Source organism: Acomys russatus, chromosome 1 (assembly GCF_903995435.1).
Source record: "Acomys russatus chromosome 1, mAcoRus1.1, whole genome shotgun sequence".
Classification (NCBI taxonomy): Eukaryota; Metazoa; Chordata; class Mammalia; order Rodentia; family Muridae; genus Acomys; species Acomys russatus.
Window position 1 is genome coordinate 63,055,124 of NC_067137.1, and position 14,496 is coordinate 63,069,619.

The 14,496-nt window shown below is 45.3% G+C and overlaps 1 protein-coding gene across 3 annotated transcripts; it reads left to right on the plus strand.

The window, feature by feature from the left end:
• The first annotated feature begins 280 nt into the window (after positions 1 to 280).
• On the plus strand, positions 281 to 14,083 carry Coch (cochlin). 3 transcript variants are annotated; one of them, XM_051145789.1, is made up of 12 exons: positions 281 to 320; positions 516 to 568; positions 641 to 694; positions 2,417 to 2,573; positions 3,538 to 3,671; positions 4,299 to 4,361; positions 5,241 to 5,285; positions 5,364 to 5,511; positions 10,445 to 10,548; positions 11,379 to 11,605; positions 11,946 to 12,462; positions 13,641 to 14,083. In XM_051145789.1, the coding sequence occupies exons 2-12, from the start codon at positions 535 to 537 to the stop codon at positions 13,814 to 13,816; spliced, it is 1,659 nt and encodes a 552-aa protein (XP_051001746.1). In that variant the 5' UTR covers positions 281 to 320; positions 516 to 534; the 3' UTR covers positions 13,817 to 14,083. The 3 variants fall into 3 exon arrangements, with proteins under 3 accessions (XP_051001746.1, XP_051001754.1, XP_051001763.1); XM_051145797.1 differs by having other exon boundaries at positions 298 to 411; XM_051145806.1 differs by lacking the exons at positions 281 to 320; positions 5,241 to 5,285 and having other exon boundaries at positions 382 to 568.
• Positions 14,084 to 14,496: the final 413 nt, after the last annotated feature.

Genomic DNA, 14,496 nt, shown 5'->3' on the forward strand with positions numbered 1-14,496 from the left:
TAGGCTTGTCCCTAGGCGCGCTCCGACGCCTTTTGCCACCAAGCCCCTGGACACCACCCGCGACCTTCACGCCTCCCCAGGGGACCCCCACACCGCAGGGAGAGGCGCCAACGCGCCGGCCTCCCCCAAGGCCGTCGGGGGCGGAGGGCGGAGCTGGCGAGCCACAGCCCTACGTGAGGGGGGCGGGGGGGGGGAATCCGGGACCACTCCCAGCCCCCGCCCGTGCCCCCCGCATAGTGCTCATGCGCGCCGCCGGCCTTTTTAGCGGCCGCGGAGCCGCGCTTACCGCACTCGGGTGCAGCCGGGCGGATCCCACGCAGGTGCGGGACCCGGGGAGGTGCGCAAGGTCCGTCCTTGTCTGTGTGTTCTGGAGTCTCCCGCGCCGGTCCGAGGTGGCACAGCTTGTCTGAGGTTGTTCGATCTGCAGCGGCTAGGCTCCCGCTGTCTCCGGCTTCCAAGGAGCGAGGGGCCCTGGGGTCCCCGGCGAGCCTCGCTCACGCCTCGCTCTCCCGCAGGTCCACGCAGACCCCCGCCATGCTCGCGTCCTGGACCCCTGCTTTTTGCCTCGGTGGGTACGCGCCCTCGCAGCCCTGCCCGCGCGGGCGGAGGCTGCAGCCACCTCGCTGTCCTCTCTCCTCAGGTGCGTGGCTGCTGCTGCTGCTGCTGCCCAGGCTTGCGCGCGCCGAAGGGGCCGGTGAGTTTGATGCGGGCAGAAAAGGGAGGGAAACAGGGTCGGTCCGAGAGGAGGAGACGCGCCCATACTCATCTCCGCGCACCTGTTTCGCTACGCCAGGTCCCCGGGGTCCGATGGGGCTTCCTACCCGGGCTCACGCCACGGAGCCCCCGGGACCATTAGTCCCTAGTTAACTGCGTTGCGTTTGAGCTGGGGAAAACCCTGTTGGCCCCAGCCCACAGAGGGGGCGGCTCACGTCCAGGTCTCACCCCTATGGAAAGCGGTTCCTATCGCTCATTTGGAAGCCTCAAAAGACTTTCTTCCACGTGTGGAGGTCCAAGTGTGGTTCGTTGTCTTTTCTGAGATGTAAGAGACAGTTTGGTTTCTAAACTGTTTGCTTTTCTTGAAAACAGAAATGGTAAGTACCACGCACCTGGCTGCCTGGATCACCTTTTGCTAAAACCAGTCAGTTTTAGCAGCTCCAGGCAGTATCAGTCCACTGTCGCTGCCACCCCCTCCCCACCCCGTCGCTGAAACTGGGAAAGACTGGGGCATTTGAGAGAGGTGCTGGACTCCTGTTTGGAGTTAGGATTTTAACCGAGCTGAGGAATTGATAGCGCACCTGGCGTCTTCCCCTTTCTTCCATGGTCCAGGTAGCAGCACAGACAAGGGGCCTTGGCTTAACTTGCAAAACACCCTGCCTTGTGAGGTTTGGGAGATGTTTTTTCGAAACATCTGTTTCTGAAAGTCTTGGATAACTACATTTCCTTATGTTCGGAAAATCGTTTTTAATCACCTTAACTCGGTTTAATCAACAATAAATTGACAGGTTACCTACCATTTTGGGGTGTCATTGTAGCTCACGCTGAGCTGAACTCACTGTGTAACCCACTCTTAGCCTCAAACTCAAGGCAATCTTCCTGCCTCATCTGGATGGCTGAGTGAGCCACACTGGGTCCAAAACTTCATTTTTGTTTTAAATTGGTCTGGCTGGTTGTAAGATTTAAGCATATTAGCAGAGTTTTCTTTAAAAAAAAAAAAAAAAAAAAAAGCATTTGCTGCTTTCCACATTCCTTTGGCAGATCTGGAGGAGATAGAAGCGGGTTCCAGTGGAGGACTAACTTGGTTGTGTTCTATCCTCTGGGAGTTTGTGGAGTGCTCCTTAAGCTAATCAACTGTCTGGATTTCATTTCCTCATTTGAAAAATGAGCAACTAACACACTGTGGCTCCGGGGCCACCAGGTTGCCTTACGCGAATGTGAGATTTTTTTTTAACACTCTAGCTGTATCGAGTAACTAGGTTAACAAGTCCCCTGGAAAGGGTGGCTTCAAGACTGTTGCCTGTGCTGATGAAGACACTCAGCCACCGCTCGGTCCAGATTCCCCGTCACCATAGGCAACTGCGAACAGTTTCATCACAACGGAGATGTTTGCATTTCTAGAGTGAAGACTGGGTCAGAGGCTAACGTTATTTTCTCATCCTGATGTACTTTCAGTTACATTTTCCAAATCGACTAAGAACTGGGGGGACGTTGTCACATTAGACACCTATAGTAACTGTGCCCTAGATTAAATTGGAAATCTCTTTTGACTTGCTAACATCTAAAACGGTGTCAGCATTTAAGTCAGTATTTTGGCAGAAGTATCGAAATTAGGGGAGTAAAAATAACCCCATATCCCACGTCCCCTACAACCCCCGAGGCTGCCTTAGGAGCTCTTAGGTAACGTGTCATTTCTCCTCAGTTCCCATCGCCATCACCTGCTTTACCAGAGGCCTGGATATCCGCAAAGAGAAAGCCGATGTGCTCTGCCCAGGGGGCTGCTCTCTTGAGGAGTTTTCTGTGTTTGGGAACATAGTGTATGCTTCGGTGTCCAGCATCTGTGGGGCTGCTGTCCATAGGTAAGCCGGAACACGTAGGAAGGGCATGCGGTGGCAAGTGGCACACGTGTGATTACTTCCTTCCCCCATTTAAGCTGGGTGGACCCTTTTCTACGTGTGTGTGTGTATATGTGTGTGTGTGTGTGTGTGAACGCTATAGGTGTTTGGGTGCCATTGGAGAACAGATGAGGCTGTTGAGTCTCTTGGAGCTGGAGTTACATGTGGTTGTGAGCCAGCTTACAGTGCTGGGAACTGAACTTGGGGCTTCTGGAGGAGCAGCAGGTGCTCTTAAACCCTGAGCCATCTCCCCAGCCCTGCATTAGTGCTTGGTAGCTGCATTCCTATGGTTCTAAAACAGGTCACTGTGTCCTATATTATGTGGTTTTTTTATATTATACAAAGCATTGTTTTAGCTTCCAGAACAAGTCTTAAAGTAGACATGGCTTTGTTCTGTTTTTCACATGAGGAGACTGAACTTCAGGGTTGTCAAATATCTTGCCGAATGTCACTGTGGTAGGACAATGCCATGCCATCCTGCCGTAGAAGCGGGGGTATGAGCTGTTATAATACAGTCCAACGGCACGTGCAGTTTCTTTAAGAAAACTGGCACCTCTTTATTAATTCTGAATCTCTGAGCTATAGGAAACAGGATGCCAGTGTGTCCGTATCATCACTTTTAAAGTTTGACAGCACAAAGTCATTTCTCCAGACATATTTGTTTCTGTGTAAGCAAGTCTTAAAAGACCAGCAGCGCCAGGCCTGGTGGTGTATGCCTGTAATCCCAGCACTCGGAAGGCAGAGGCAGGCAGATCACTGTGAGTTTGAGGCCAGCCGGGTCTACAAAGTGAGTCCAGGACAGCCAAGGCTACACAAAGAAACCATGTCTCAAAAACAAACGGCTAGCAGCAAGCATCCTTAGGCAACTTCTCCACTTAGCTTTTTTCTTGCCCAATGAAAGTGTTTAGCTGTAACTCTCGCTTTGCAGGGGAGTGATTGGTACTTCAGGGGGACCTGTGCGGGTCTATAGCCTTCCTGGTCGGGAGAACTATTCCTCAGTAGAAGCCAATGGCATCCAGTCCCAGACGCTTTCCCGGTGGTCTGCATCCTTTGCTGTGACCAGTAGGTACAATTTCCTTGTTCTCAGCTGTGTATAAACAACCCCCACTCCCCCTTAGAAGGGTTCTCTGCTTTTCTTAGCCCAACCTTTTTGATTCTGATGGAAAACTTTGTAGTTAAGAAATCAACTATGAGGCAGAGTCGTCTAAACCAAACTTGGGTGACTGGGGGAGTAACAATCTCGCTTTATGCAGTAGAAACCAAAATCTGAATTGTTTTCCGTCTGAATGCCTACATACTTAGCAAGTAACAAACAGTCAAACTAGAGAATTCAGTTTTGGGTGATCTCAAATACATCAAGAATGCATTTGGATTCTCCAAACCTCGCAGCCAGTGTTTTTGTTTGTTTGTTTGTTTGTTTGTTTGTTTGTTTTTCGAGACAGGGTTTCTCTGTGTAGTCTTGGCTGTCCTGGATTCGCTTTGTAGACCAGGCTGGCCTCGAACTCACAGCGATCCACCTGCCTCTGCCTCCCGAGTGCTGGGATTAAAGGCGTGCGCCACCATGCCCGGCAGCCAGTGTGTTTATACTTGAGTCACCATTACCCTTTTAATTGTCAGGCAGAATTTTAGATTCATAATGATCTGATGGCAGAGAAGGAAAAGAAAAACAATAAATTCTCATTTCAACAGAAGGCAAAAGCAGTACCCAGGAAGCCACAGGACGAGCAGTGTCCACAGCTCATCCACCTGCAGGTATGAAACACGGGGCTGATCCCCTTTCTTCCCTGGCACATAATGTGGAGTTATAAATGATGTTGGTAGACCCCTTCCTTCTGACCACTAATATTAAAGAGAAGCAAAGCAGCGACTTCATGTTTACTGATGTATTTTGGGTGGAAGCATTCTACTTTATATTTCACATTTCTTCTCTTCTTTATTATAGAGCTAGCTCATCCATTTTCAGTCCTTTCTCTCTACTCCCTGGTGTGATGGGCCATGTGTAGAAACTGGTCCAGGACATCTTTCTAACTATTTGCTTCATAAAATCCCCTTAGTTTCTGTACTGACTAAAAGAAATCGTGTGTCTGCTACCAAAAGAAAAAAAAGAAAAAAAAAATCCAGGGATCTTTTCCCAAAATATTAGAGATTTATTTACATGTATGTGTGTGCTTGAATGTATTTATGTACGTTGTGTGTATGCATACAAAGGCAGAACCAGAAGAGGGTAGTAGCTGTTCTGGAACCTAGGTCACAGGTTACTGTAACTTGAGCTGCTTGACGTGGTTGCTGGGAACCAAACCTGGGTCTTCTGCAAGAATAGTAAGGGCTCTTACCTGTTGCTCCATCTCTCTGACTGGCCGAAGAAATTAAGAACAGGTGGCTCTGCATTCCCAGTTTTGCTTCAACTGTGGGTTTAAGATACCAAAGCCTTGGATAAATCCATACCAAATACATGGGCCAGCCACAGTTCTGTTGTGTTTCTTTGTTGGAGCCTCACTTTCCGAGTCCAGAAAACCACGGAATGACCTTAAAGGTCTTTCTAAGGATGGCACTCCTTGCCATGGACTCATCCAGGTGGAAGTTCCTGCTGCATAAACATCTTGCTGTTGCCAAGAGCTTCGTTTGTTTCAGGTAAACGACAAAAGAAAACACCAGAGAAGAAGACTGGCAATAAAGGTAAGCTAAGTGTTTGGGAAAATGGCATTTCCTCCCGTGCTCTTGAGACTAACAAAGCCTTTCTTTGGCTCTCTGCAGACTGCAAGGCAGACATTGCATTTCTCATCGATGGAAGCTTTAATATAGGGCAGCGCCGATTTAATTTACAGAAAAATTTTGTTGGGAAAGTGGCGCTAATGTTGGGAATTGGAACAGAAGGACCACACGTGGGCCTCGTTCAAGCCAGGTACCAACTTTAATGAAATGGAGAGATTGTGCATTTCTTGAATGATGACAACTTCCCAAGCTGTTATATTCGTTTCAGTTAAAAATAATTTAAGGGGGCTGGAGAGATGGCTCAGAGGTTAAGACCATTGACTGCTCTTCCAGAGGTTCTGAGTTCAAGTCTCAGCAACCACATGATGGCTCACAACCATCTATAATGAGATCTGATGCCCTCTTCTGGCCTGCAGGTGTACATACAGGCAGAGTTCTGTATACATAATTAATTAATTAATTTATTTATTTATTCAAAAAGAATCATTAATAAAAAAGCTGGGTGTGGTGGCGCACATCTTTAATCCCAGCACTCAGGGAGGCAGAGCAAGCGGATCTTTGTGAGTTTGAGGACAGCCTGGTCTATGAAGCAAGTCCAGGACAGCCAAGGCTACAAGAGAATCCCTGTCTCAAGAAACACTCCCCCCACCCCACCCCCACCCCACCCCCAAAAAAGGCTATGCAAGGGCATGGTGATGCCTGTCTTTAATCTCAGCACTCAGGAGGCCTTATGTCAGCTTTGTACTCATCTCTGTGTGTTCAAGGCCATCCTGGTCTGCAAACAGGCCAGCCAGGGCTGCATTGTGAGACCCAGTCTTTTAAAAACAACCTCTGAAAACCCTTCCATGCACATGCAAGGTTCTTACTCCCCAAAACGGCAAACAGCAGCAACAACAACATCAAAGGCTGCCTGGGTAGCCTGTGCAGGTCTGAATGTGTCATTGGCATAAAAGGACTCTGCGCTGCCTGTAAGAGCCAGAAAAAGGGCCCTACTGGCCTGCGAACCTTACACACACATCCTTTCTCTACTTCAGTTTTTGGGTTTCCTTTTCGGGAGGGAGCAGCAGTGCAGTGAGCGCTCTGTTCCCTTTCCTCACTCTCTCATTCTTCTTCCTCCTCCTCCTCCTCCTCCTCTTCTTCTTCTTCTTCTTCCTCCTCCTCCTCCTCCTCTTCCTCCTCCTCTTCTTCTTCTTCTTCTCCTTTGTTTTTTTAGCCTTTTCCATATCCCTTCATTGGGGATCCGAGCAGTTCTGTTACTGCCCTAAATTGGCAGTGTGAACCTGGGAGAGTGGAGCCTAAAAAATGAGGTGGACTGAAGTCTCATGCAGTAGGCTGTAACTGCTGGCCCTCCCCGTGGTCCAGTTTCACAAACAAGTCTGAGACTTTATTATTTTATGAATAAATGCCTAGGCCATATAAGCTTTGGCTCGTTCCCCGACTAGCTCACAACTTACTTTTACCCATTTATCCTATTCTGTGTGTGCCACATGCCTGGTTACCCCTCCTCAGTTTCAGGCATGTCCTCCTCGGAGGCTGTGGCAAATCTTCCCACCTCCGACTCTATCCCAGAGTTCCTCTCTCCCTCTCCAGAACTCCCACCTTCTAGTTCCTGCCTCAGCTAGTAGAGCATCTGTTTTTTATTGACAGGTGATGCTTTCATACTGTACACAAGAGATTCTCTCTAGCAGGCGACTGTCCTCAGGGTATCAGACAATTTATAATGTGACAGTTGAACAAGGTCATATGAGCAACGTTTGCTTTGAGTTCAAGCTGTATACAGTCACAAGGGCAAGGTCCCATGAGTTTAGACCGCCTACAGTCACAAGGACCACTGTTGCTTGCAAACATCATTCTGAATACTAATAGGTAAGATGGTGGGTGAAGTAAAACCCATTCCTATTGTTACACCTGGGAGGGGCACGAAAGCCTGGTCCAAGAACAGCTCATGTTATGAACATGAGATGCTTACGTGGAGTTTTCTCACAAGCTCTCAGAAATCTCCTCACACAGCGTCGTTCATGGACTGTGTTCTGACTCGTGACTGCTTTTACTTCATTCCTATAAAAATACTGCAGGGTTTCAACACTCTAACGTGCTCCTTATGGGAGGCTTGGGAAGTGAGGTACAAAAGTAGCTCATTTCTCAGGCCGAATCTTTATAAGGTTACTTCCTTTCCGCATTTGAGAAGACATCTGCACGTACACTCCCCCTTTTCTACAATTCAGGCTGTAAAAATGTTGGACCCTGGTTGTTCACCCCCTTAGTGTTTAACCCCCTTGCATTGTAAATTGTTTTACAGTTTTCCTTCTGCACACTTGTGTGGACAGTCTTCCATTGCATTTCTGTTACACAGCACCCTGTGAAGAGACACCTTCTGTCAGCTTTGTACCCATCTTTGATTATTCCATTCAGCTGAATTCTTAGGTGTAAAGTTCAGACACTTTAAACATCTCTGATAAAATAGCTAAACTGCTTTATAGAAAGTTCAGCCATCTAATACTGTTACGGTGCGTAAGGGTAGCCCAGCACAAATACAAGCATTAATTAATGTTGTTTGCAACTTCTTGTTGCTGTTGTCGTTTTGTTTTTTGAGACACAGTTTCTCTGTGTAGTGCTGGCTGTCCTGGAGCTTGCTCTGTAGACCAGGCTGGCCTTGAGCTCAGAGATCCACCTGCCTCTGTCTCCCAAGTCTGTTTGTTACTTTTTATAGTTGGTTCTGCCTGAAAGTTATTCAACTTTTCTATATAATATAGCCATTTCCCCTTGCCTTTAAGACATTGAGCCCTAGGGGCTAGAGAGATGGCTCAGCAATTAGGGGCACTGTTTGCTTTTCCAGAGGCCCCAGGTTCACTTCCAAGCACTCACATGGTAGCTCACAATTGTCTGTAACCCCGTTTCCAGGAGACCAGGCATCCTCACACAGTCATACATGCAGGCAAAACACCACTGCACATAAAAAAATAATACACAAAGCACAACACTTTGTGTTGATTTAAATGCAATATCAGTTTCATGAACATCTAATCTAACAAGTTTCTTTCACTCAGGTACTGATTTTCTTTGTTATTATTGTTTGTTTTGTTGGGTGTTTGTTTTTGTTTTTATAGCCCAGGGTGGCCTCGAACTCAGAGATCTGCCTGCCTCTGCCTCCCAAGTGCTGAGATTAAAGGTTGTGTGCCATTATGCCTGCCTTATGTACTTGTGTTTTCTAAATATTTTGATTATCATGGCTTTACTGTACATTTTAACATGACTTTCTTTCTTACATTGTCTAGTCTTGGCTTATTTAACCCTGTGCTTTTTCAAAGTGAAAGTTGCATTAACCTATGGACTCGGAGGTTTTTGAAGCTTTAGGAAACACTAGGATAACGAGCTCATATTTAAATAGAGCAGAATGGGCCTTGCATCACTTACAGTGCAAAAAGTAAGATGAATGAATCTCCTAAGTCTGAATTTGAATAGTTGAAAGTGGCTACAAACTGAAAAAGTAACCATACCAAGAAATCGGACTCTGTGACCTAGATTCCACTAGGAATGCTAACATAAGCCAGCAGGTATGCAGGGATAGTATGCACTCTCCTTGTCACACAAAGTACCTTGAAGAGTCAAGCACTGTGGTAAAAGTCTTCAGTCTGTCAGCTCAGAGAGCAGAAGTGTGAGATCTTGTCTCAAACCAAAAACCAACCCTGACATTAAAATGGCTACTTATGCTAAAAGCTTACAAATTTGTTCTTAATACTGACTTTAAAGATGTTTTACTCAACATGTCCGTGTCCGTGTCCGTGTGTGTGTGTGTGTGTGTGTGTTCATGTGCACAGGTGCACATGCATGTATATGTGGAAGGTAGAAAACAACCTCAGGTTTTACTCTTCAGGTGCTACTTTTTGTTGTTGCTTTAGACAGGTATCTAGGCCTAAGACTGGCCAAGCAGGCGAGGCTGGCTAGCCAGCATGTCCCAGGGATCTGCAACCGCAGCACTAGGATCACAAATCTGGGCCACTACCCTCAGCTTTGTTGTAAGGGTTCTGGAATTCGAACCCTGGTCCTGGACAGAACCGTCCCCCGAGTCCTCAACATGGTTATGATCCAAATACGGTTAAAAGTGAAATGATTTAAATCTCATAAATAGGATTGGCAAATGCCATTATCATTTTAGAAGAAACATTTAACATTGTAGTGTTTCACAATGCATGCTTGTACCCTTTCCCCATCTTTAAAATGTCAGTCTGAGCGGCTGGAAACATGGCTCAGGGATTAAGAGCACTGGTTGCTCTTGCAAAGGACCCAGATTCATCTACATGGGTGCTCACATGTATCTGTCACTCTAGTCCCAGGAGATCCAAGGCCGCCTTTGGGCCTCCCTAGGCATCAGGCACACACATGGTGCACTGACAGAACACACAGGTGAAACACCCACACCCATACAAATAATGGTCTAAACTGTCTTCTGACCAGAGAGACCTAATAGATTGCTGATGTACTCTCACACCAACTGTTTCCTGCCTACACGGTGCCCAATTGTGCAGACTTTCACTGAAGCCAGAACCCAGAGCCATGCCTGCTTTAGCATGCTGCATACATGTTCCATTGTAACTCCAATTCCATTCTAAATTTTGGGATGATTTTGGGACCAGATGAGTCTGAATTTGAAAGGTAGCCATGTTTTGCTAGACACATTATCTAAGTGTTCTGAACCCGGTCCTTTAAATAATTGGGGTAATTCTACCTTGTGAGGGTATGAAATGAAATTGTATTTCATTAGCTTTTAACCAGACTATAATAAACTCTGAGTAGCAACTGTACTTGTTACTGGAGCATTCCCAGTGAGGGAAAGCAATGTGATAGTTGATTGTATACTGTATGATTTAAAAACAACTTTTACACTTATATGAGTTTCCCCTGCCCCCCACTGTATGTATGTCTCTGACTCATGTGTGCCTGGTGCCCAGAGGTCAAAGGGCATTAAATCCTCTGGAAGTGAGTTAGATGGTTGTGAGCCACTACATTGCTACTGGGAATTGAACCTGGGCCTTCTGCCAGTAATTTTCTTTTTTAAAGGTCATCTAACTGCTTGTTTTGCCTTTCCTGAAAAACTTGGTTTTTTGTTTTTTTCATTTTTATAGTGAACATCCTAAAATAGAATTTTACTTGAAAAACTTTACTTCATCCAAAGATGTCCTGTTTGCCATAAAAGAAGTAGGTTTCCGAGGAGGTAATTCCAACACAGGTAAGCATGTGGCTTACAGATGAGAAGTTAGAGCCAAAAACAGCATCATGCCACTTAGGAGACCAACTTCCTGCACTTCAGTTTTGCCTGGATCTGCATCTCGGCAACTCTATATATGGAAAATATACCAGTGGGTTAGCCTATTTTTTTTGCTTTGTTTTTTATTTTTGAGACAGGATTTCTCTATGTAGTCTTGGCTGTCCAGGAACTCTGCCTCCCAAGGGCTGGGATTAAAGGCATGCACCACACTGCTTGATGCTGATAATGCTTAAAAACAAAACCAAACCTCTACAGCATTGTGAATTTATAATCCTTACATTAGATAGGTCACTTACTGCTTTAGGAAAGTACTTGTTTATAATCAAAGACCAAGAGACGTAACCCATGAGGGAAGATGGGGCAGACTTTGGGAGGGCCCTTGTCCCCCAGCTGTCTTTACAGGTTAGCAGGAGCAAGTGCACACGGCAGGAGGGGGTGTTATTTCCCTTAGCTGACGGAGTCAGGGAGTGTGAGACTTCTAGAAGGTGGAGTGGGAAGCAGGTTGTGAAGACCAAAAATGGGCCTGAAGGATCTGTTTTGTTTTGTTTTTGGAGACAGGGTTTCTCTGTGTAGCCTTAGCTATCCTGGACTCACTTTGTAGACCAGGCTGGCCTCGAACTCACAGTGATCCACCTACCTCTGCCTCCCTGAGTGCTGGGATTAAAGTAAATCTTTTTTACTAACTGAATTCCACAAGTTAAAATTCTTAAACGTAATGACATCAACTTGCTACCCAGAAATAAAAATGTCAACCGAGCCATGACAAGTGCTGCTCCTTTGCTCGTTTTCAGGAAAAGCCTTGAAGCACACTGCTCAGAAATTCTTTACAGCAGATGCCGGTGTAAGAAAAGGGATACCTAAAGTGGTGGTGGTGTTTATCGACGGCTGGCCTTCTGATGACATTGAGGAAGCTGGCATTGTGGCCAGAGAGTTTGGTGTCAATGTATTTATAGTTTCTGTGGCCAAGCCCATCCCTGAAGAGCTGGGGATGGTTCAAGATGTCGCATTTGTTGACAAGGTAAGGCGTGAGAGTGAGCTCCTGTTTGTGGGGAGGGGTGACTGTTTGGGGCCTCTTAAGTCTACTCATGACAAGGCCATAACTAGATTAATGAGCATAAAATGTTTGATATGGGCCTGGAAGAGCAAACCTGTAATCCCATCTACCCATGAGGCTGAAGTAACAGGATTACCAGTTCAGGGCCAGCCTGTGCAACAGAGTAAGACTCCTATCTCAAAATGAAAAGTAACGAAAGGGCGGGGACACACAGGTAAGGGTCTAGCTTCATTCTCCAGTTCCACAGTTTGCAAAGTATTAAATAGCTTTTAACCTTGGAGTGTCTTTTGTCTTCTCCAACTAGGCTGTGTGTCGGAACAATGGCTTCTTCTCTTATCACATGCCCAACTGGTTCGGCACTACAAAATATGTCAAGCCTCTGGTGCAGAAGCTCTGCACTCACGAGCAGATGATGTGCAGCAAGACCTGTTACAACTCAGTGAATATCGCCTTCCTGATTGATGGCTCCAGCAGTGTTGGAGATAGCAACTTCCGCCTCATGCTGGAATTTGCTTCTAACATAGCGAAGACATTTGAAATCTCGGACATTGGAGCCAAGATAGCTGCTGTACAATTCACTTACGATCAGCGCACAGAATTCAGTTTCACTGACTATAACACCAAAGAGAATGTTCTAGCTGTCCTAGCGAACATACGCTATATGAGTGGTGGGACAGCTACTGGTGATGCCATTTCCTTTACTGTTAGAAATGTCTTTGGTCCCATAAGGGACAGCCCCAACAAAAACTTCCTGGTTATTGTCACAGATGGGCAATCCTATGATGATGTTCGAGGCCCTGCTGCAGCGGCCCATGATGCAGGTAAGATGGCTGTCCTTTGTATTTGGATAAAGGAAGGGGTCCTGTGAATTCTAGGAGTCAGCATGTTTTTGGAAAGCATCCTTTGCAGTGTGGACTTATATATTCTATAAGCTTTAGAGTCTGAGTGAACTGAAATTCTTCCAAGCGTCACTGAAATCCCTGTGAGAGTTGTTTTTGTTTTGTTTTACCACCAGATTTTTGCTTTAGTGTTAAAGACTAGATATCAATTTAATATACTTTTTTTTTTCAAAAGATTAGACTATTTTTTCTGTATTTATGTATGGGTACTATTTGTGTATCTGGTGCCCATGAAGGTCAGAAGAGGGCACTGAATCACCTGGAACTGGAGTTATGGATGCTTGTGAACTAGTCAATGTAACCTCAAAGACAAGTAGAGAAAACAAAATCATCACTAGCCCCCGCTCCTCAGAAAATGCTACTTTCTCTGCTTGTATATCCTCTCGTGCCAGACTCACTTTAATGTGCTTACTAGGACCCCAAAAGTGACAACAGCAGGGAGTCCTTTCTTACTACTAAACACATATGCCTGCGGCAGGGACTGTACAAGCAAGACACATCAGCTTGAGAGTTTCCTTCTGTTCCCAGTTTGTTCAATGCACTGTCTTGAACGGATCGACCATCTCAGTGTTTGTACCAAGTTATTAATATATAAGCTGCTGATTGCAAGGCTTTTAGTTTTGACTAATTATTTTTGCCATAATCAAAATGACTGTAGTCTACCTTAAAAACTTAGCAGATTACACTTAAAAAATTATTAGGCAAGGCTGAAGAGATGGCTTGGAAGTTAAGAGCACTGGCTGCTCTTTCAAAGGTCCTGAGTTCAATTCCCAGCACACATAGTGGCTCACAACAATTTATGAGATCTGGTGCCCTCTTGCAAACCAGTTATGGTGGCACACACCTGTAACCCCAGCACTCAGGAGGCAGAAGCAGGCAGATCTCTGAGTTCAAGCCCGGTCTGGTCAACAAAGTGAGTCCAGGACAGTCAAGGATACACAGAGAAACTCAGGGGAAGTGTGGGGAGGAGGAACAGAAAGAAACAAAACAAAAAAATTTATTAGGATGTTTTCTCTGCAGCTATATATTAATGTATGGAATGTTACTTTATATGTTAGCTCGATCTATTTTTAATCCATTTAAAAATATTTCTATTGTAGGTATTACCATCTTCTCTGTTGGTGTGGCCTGGGCTCCTCTGGATGACCTGAAAGATATGGCTTCTAAACCCAAAGAGTCACACGCTTTCTTTACCAGAGAGTTCACAGGATTGGAACCAATTGTCTCTGATGTAATTAGAGGCATTTGTAGAGATTTCTTAGAATCCCAACAATAACTGATTATCAACTGTCAACTCAAAAAATAAGTGCAAGGGGATCTAATATGCAAGTTATATTCTCAATACCTAAGTAACTTTATAGTTTACCAGGATCAGAAAATATTTCAGCAGATGTTTAAAGCAAATGCACATTCACTGAGCTCCCGATTTAGACAGGCTGAGGCTTGATAACCAGGGTCCTTTGAATCTCAGGAAAGAAGAAATGTCATGGATTAAAACTGTGGAATTCAAATATGCATATTCAAAGTGCGTATGTGAGCTCCACAGCTCAATAAAACCACCTGACACTTAAGACACACACTTTCCCTTCTCGACTCACTCTGCATTGACCATGCAAGGAAAACAGCAGCTTTTAAACACAGACCAAGTATAAATATTTTGACCCATACAATGTTTTCTAAAACCAGATGACAGCTGCTATTTCGTGTTCTAGTAATAACTACACATTATATGGAATCATGTATCAAGCTTCTTTTGTAGTGTGTTTTCATATTAACTTAAATGGCTGAAAATACTACATCGAGTAAAGATAGGATCGCCTGGTATTTTTCTATTTATATCCTTAGTTTTATGTGTATAGACAGGCATGTACTCCAAGGACCGAGAAAATGTTTAAGCGGGTGAAGTTTTTGAAACAAGATATTTCAAGTATTGAAACAGGAAAAAATACATGGCAT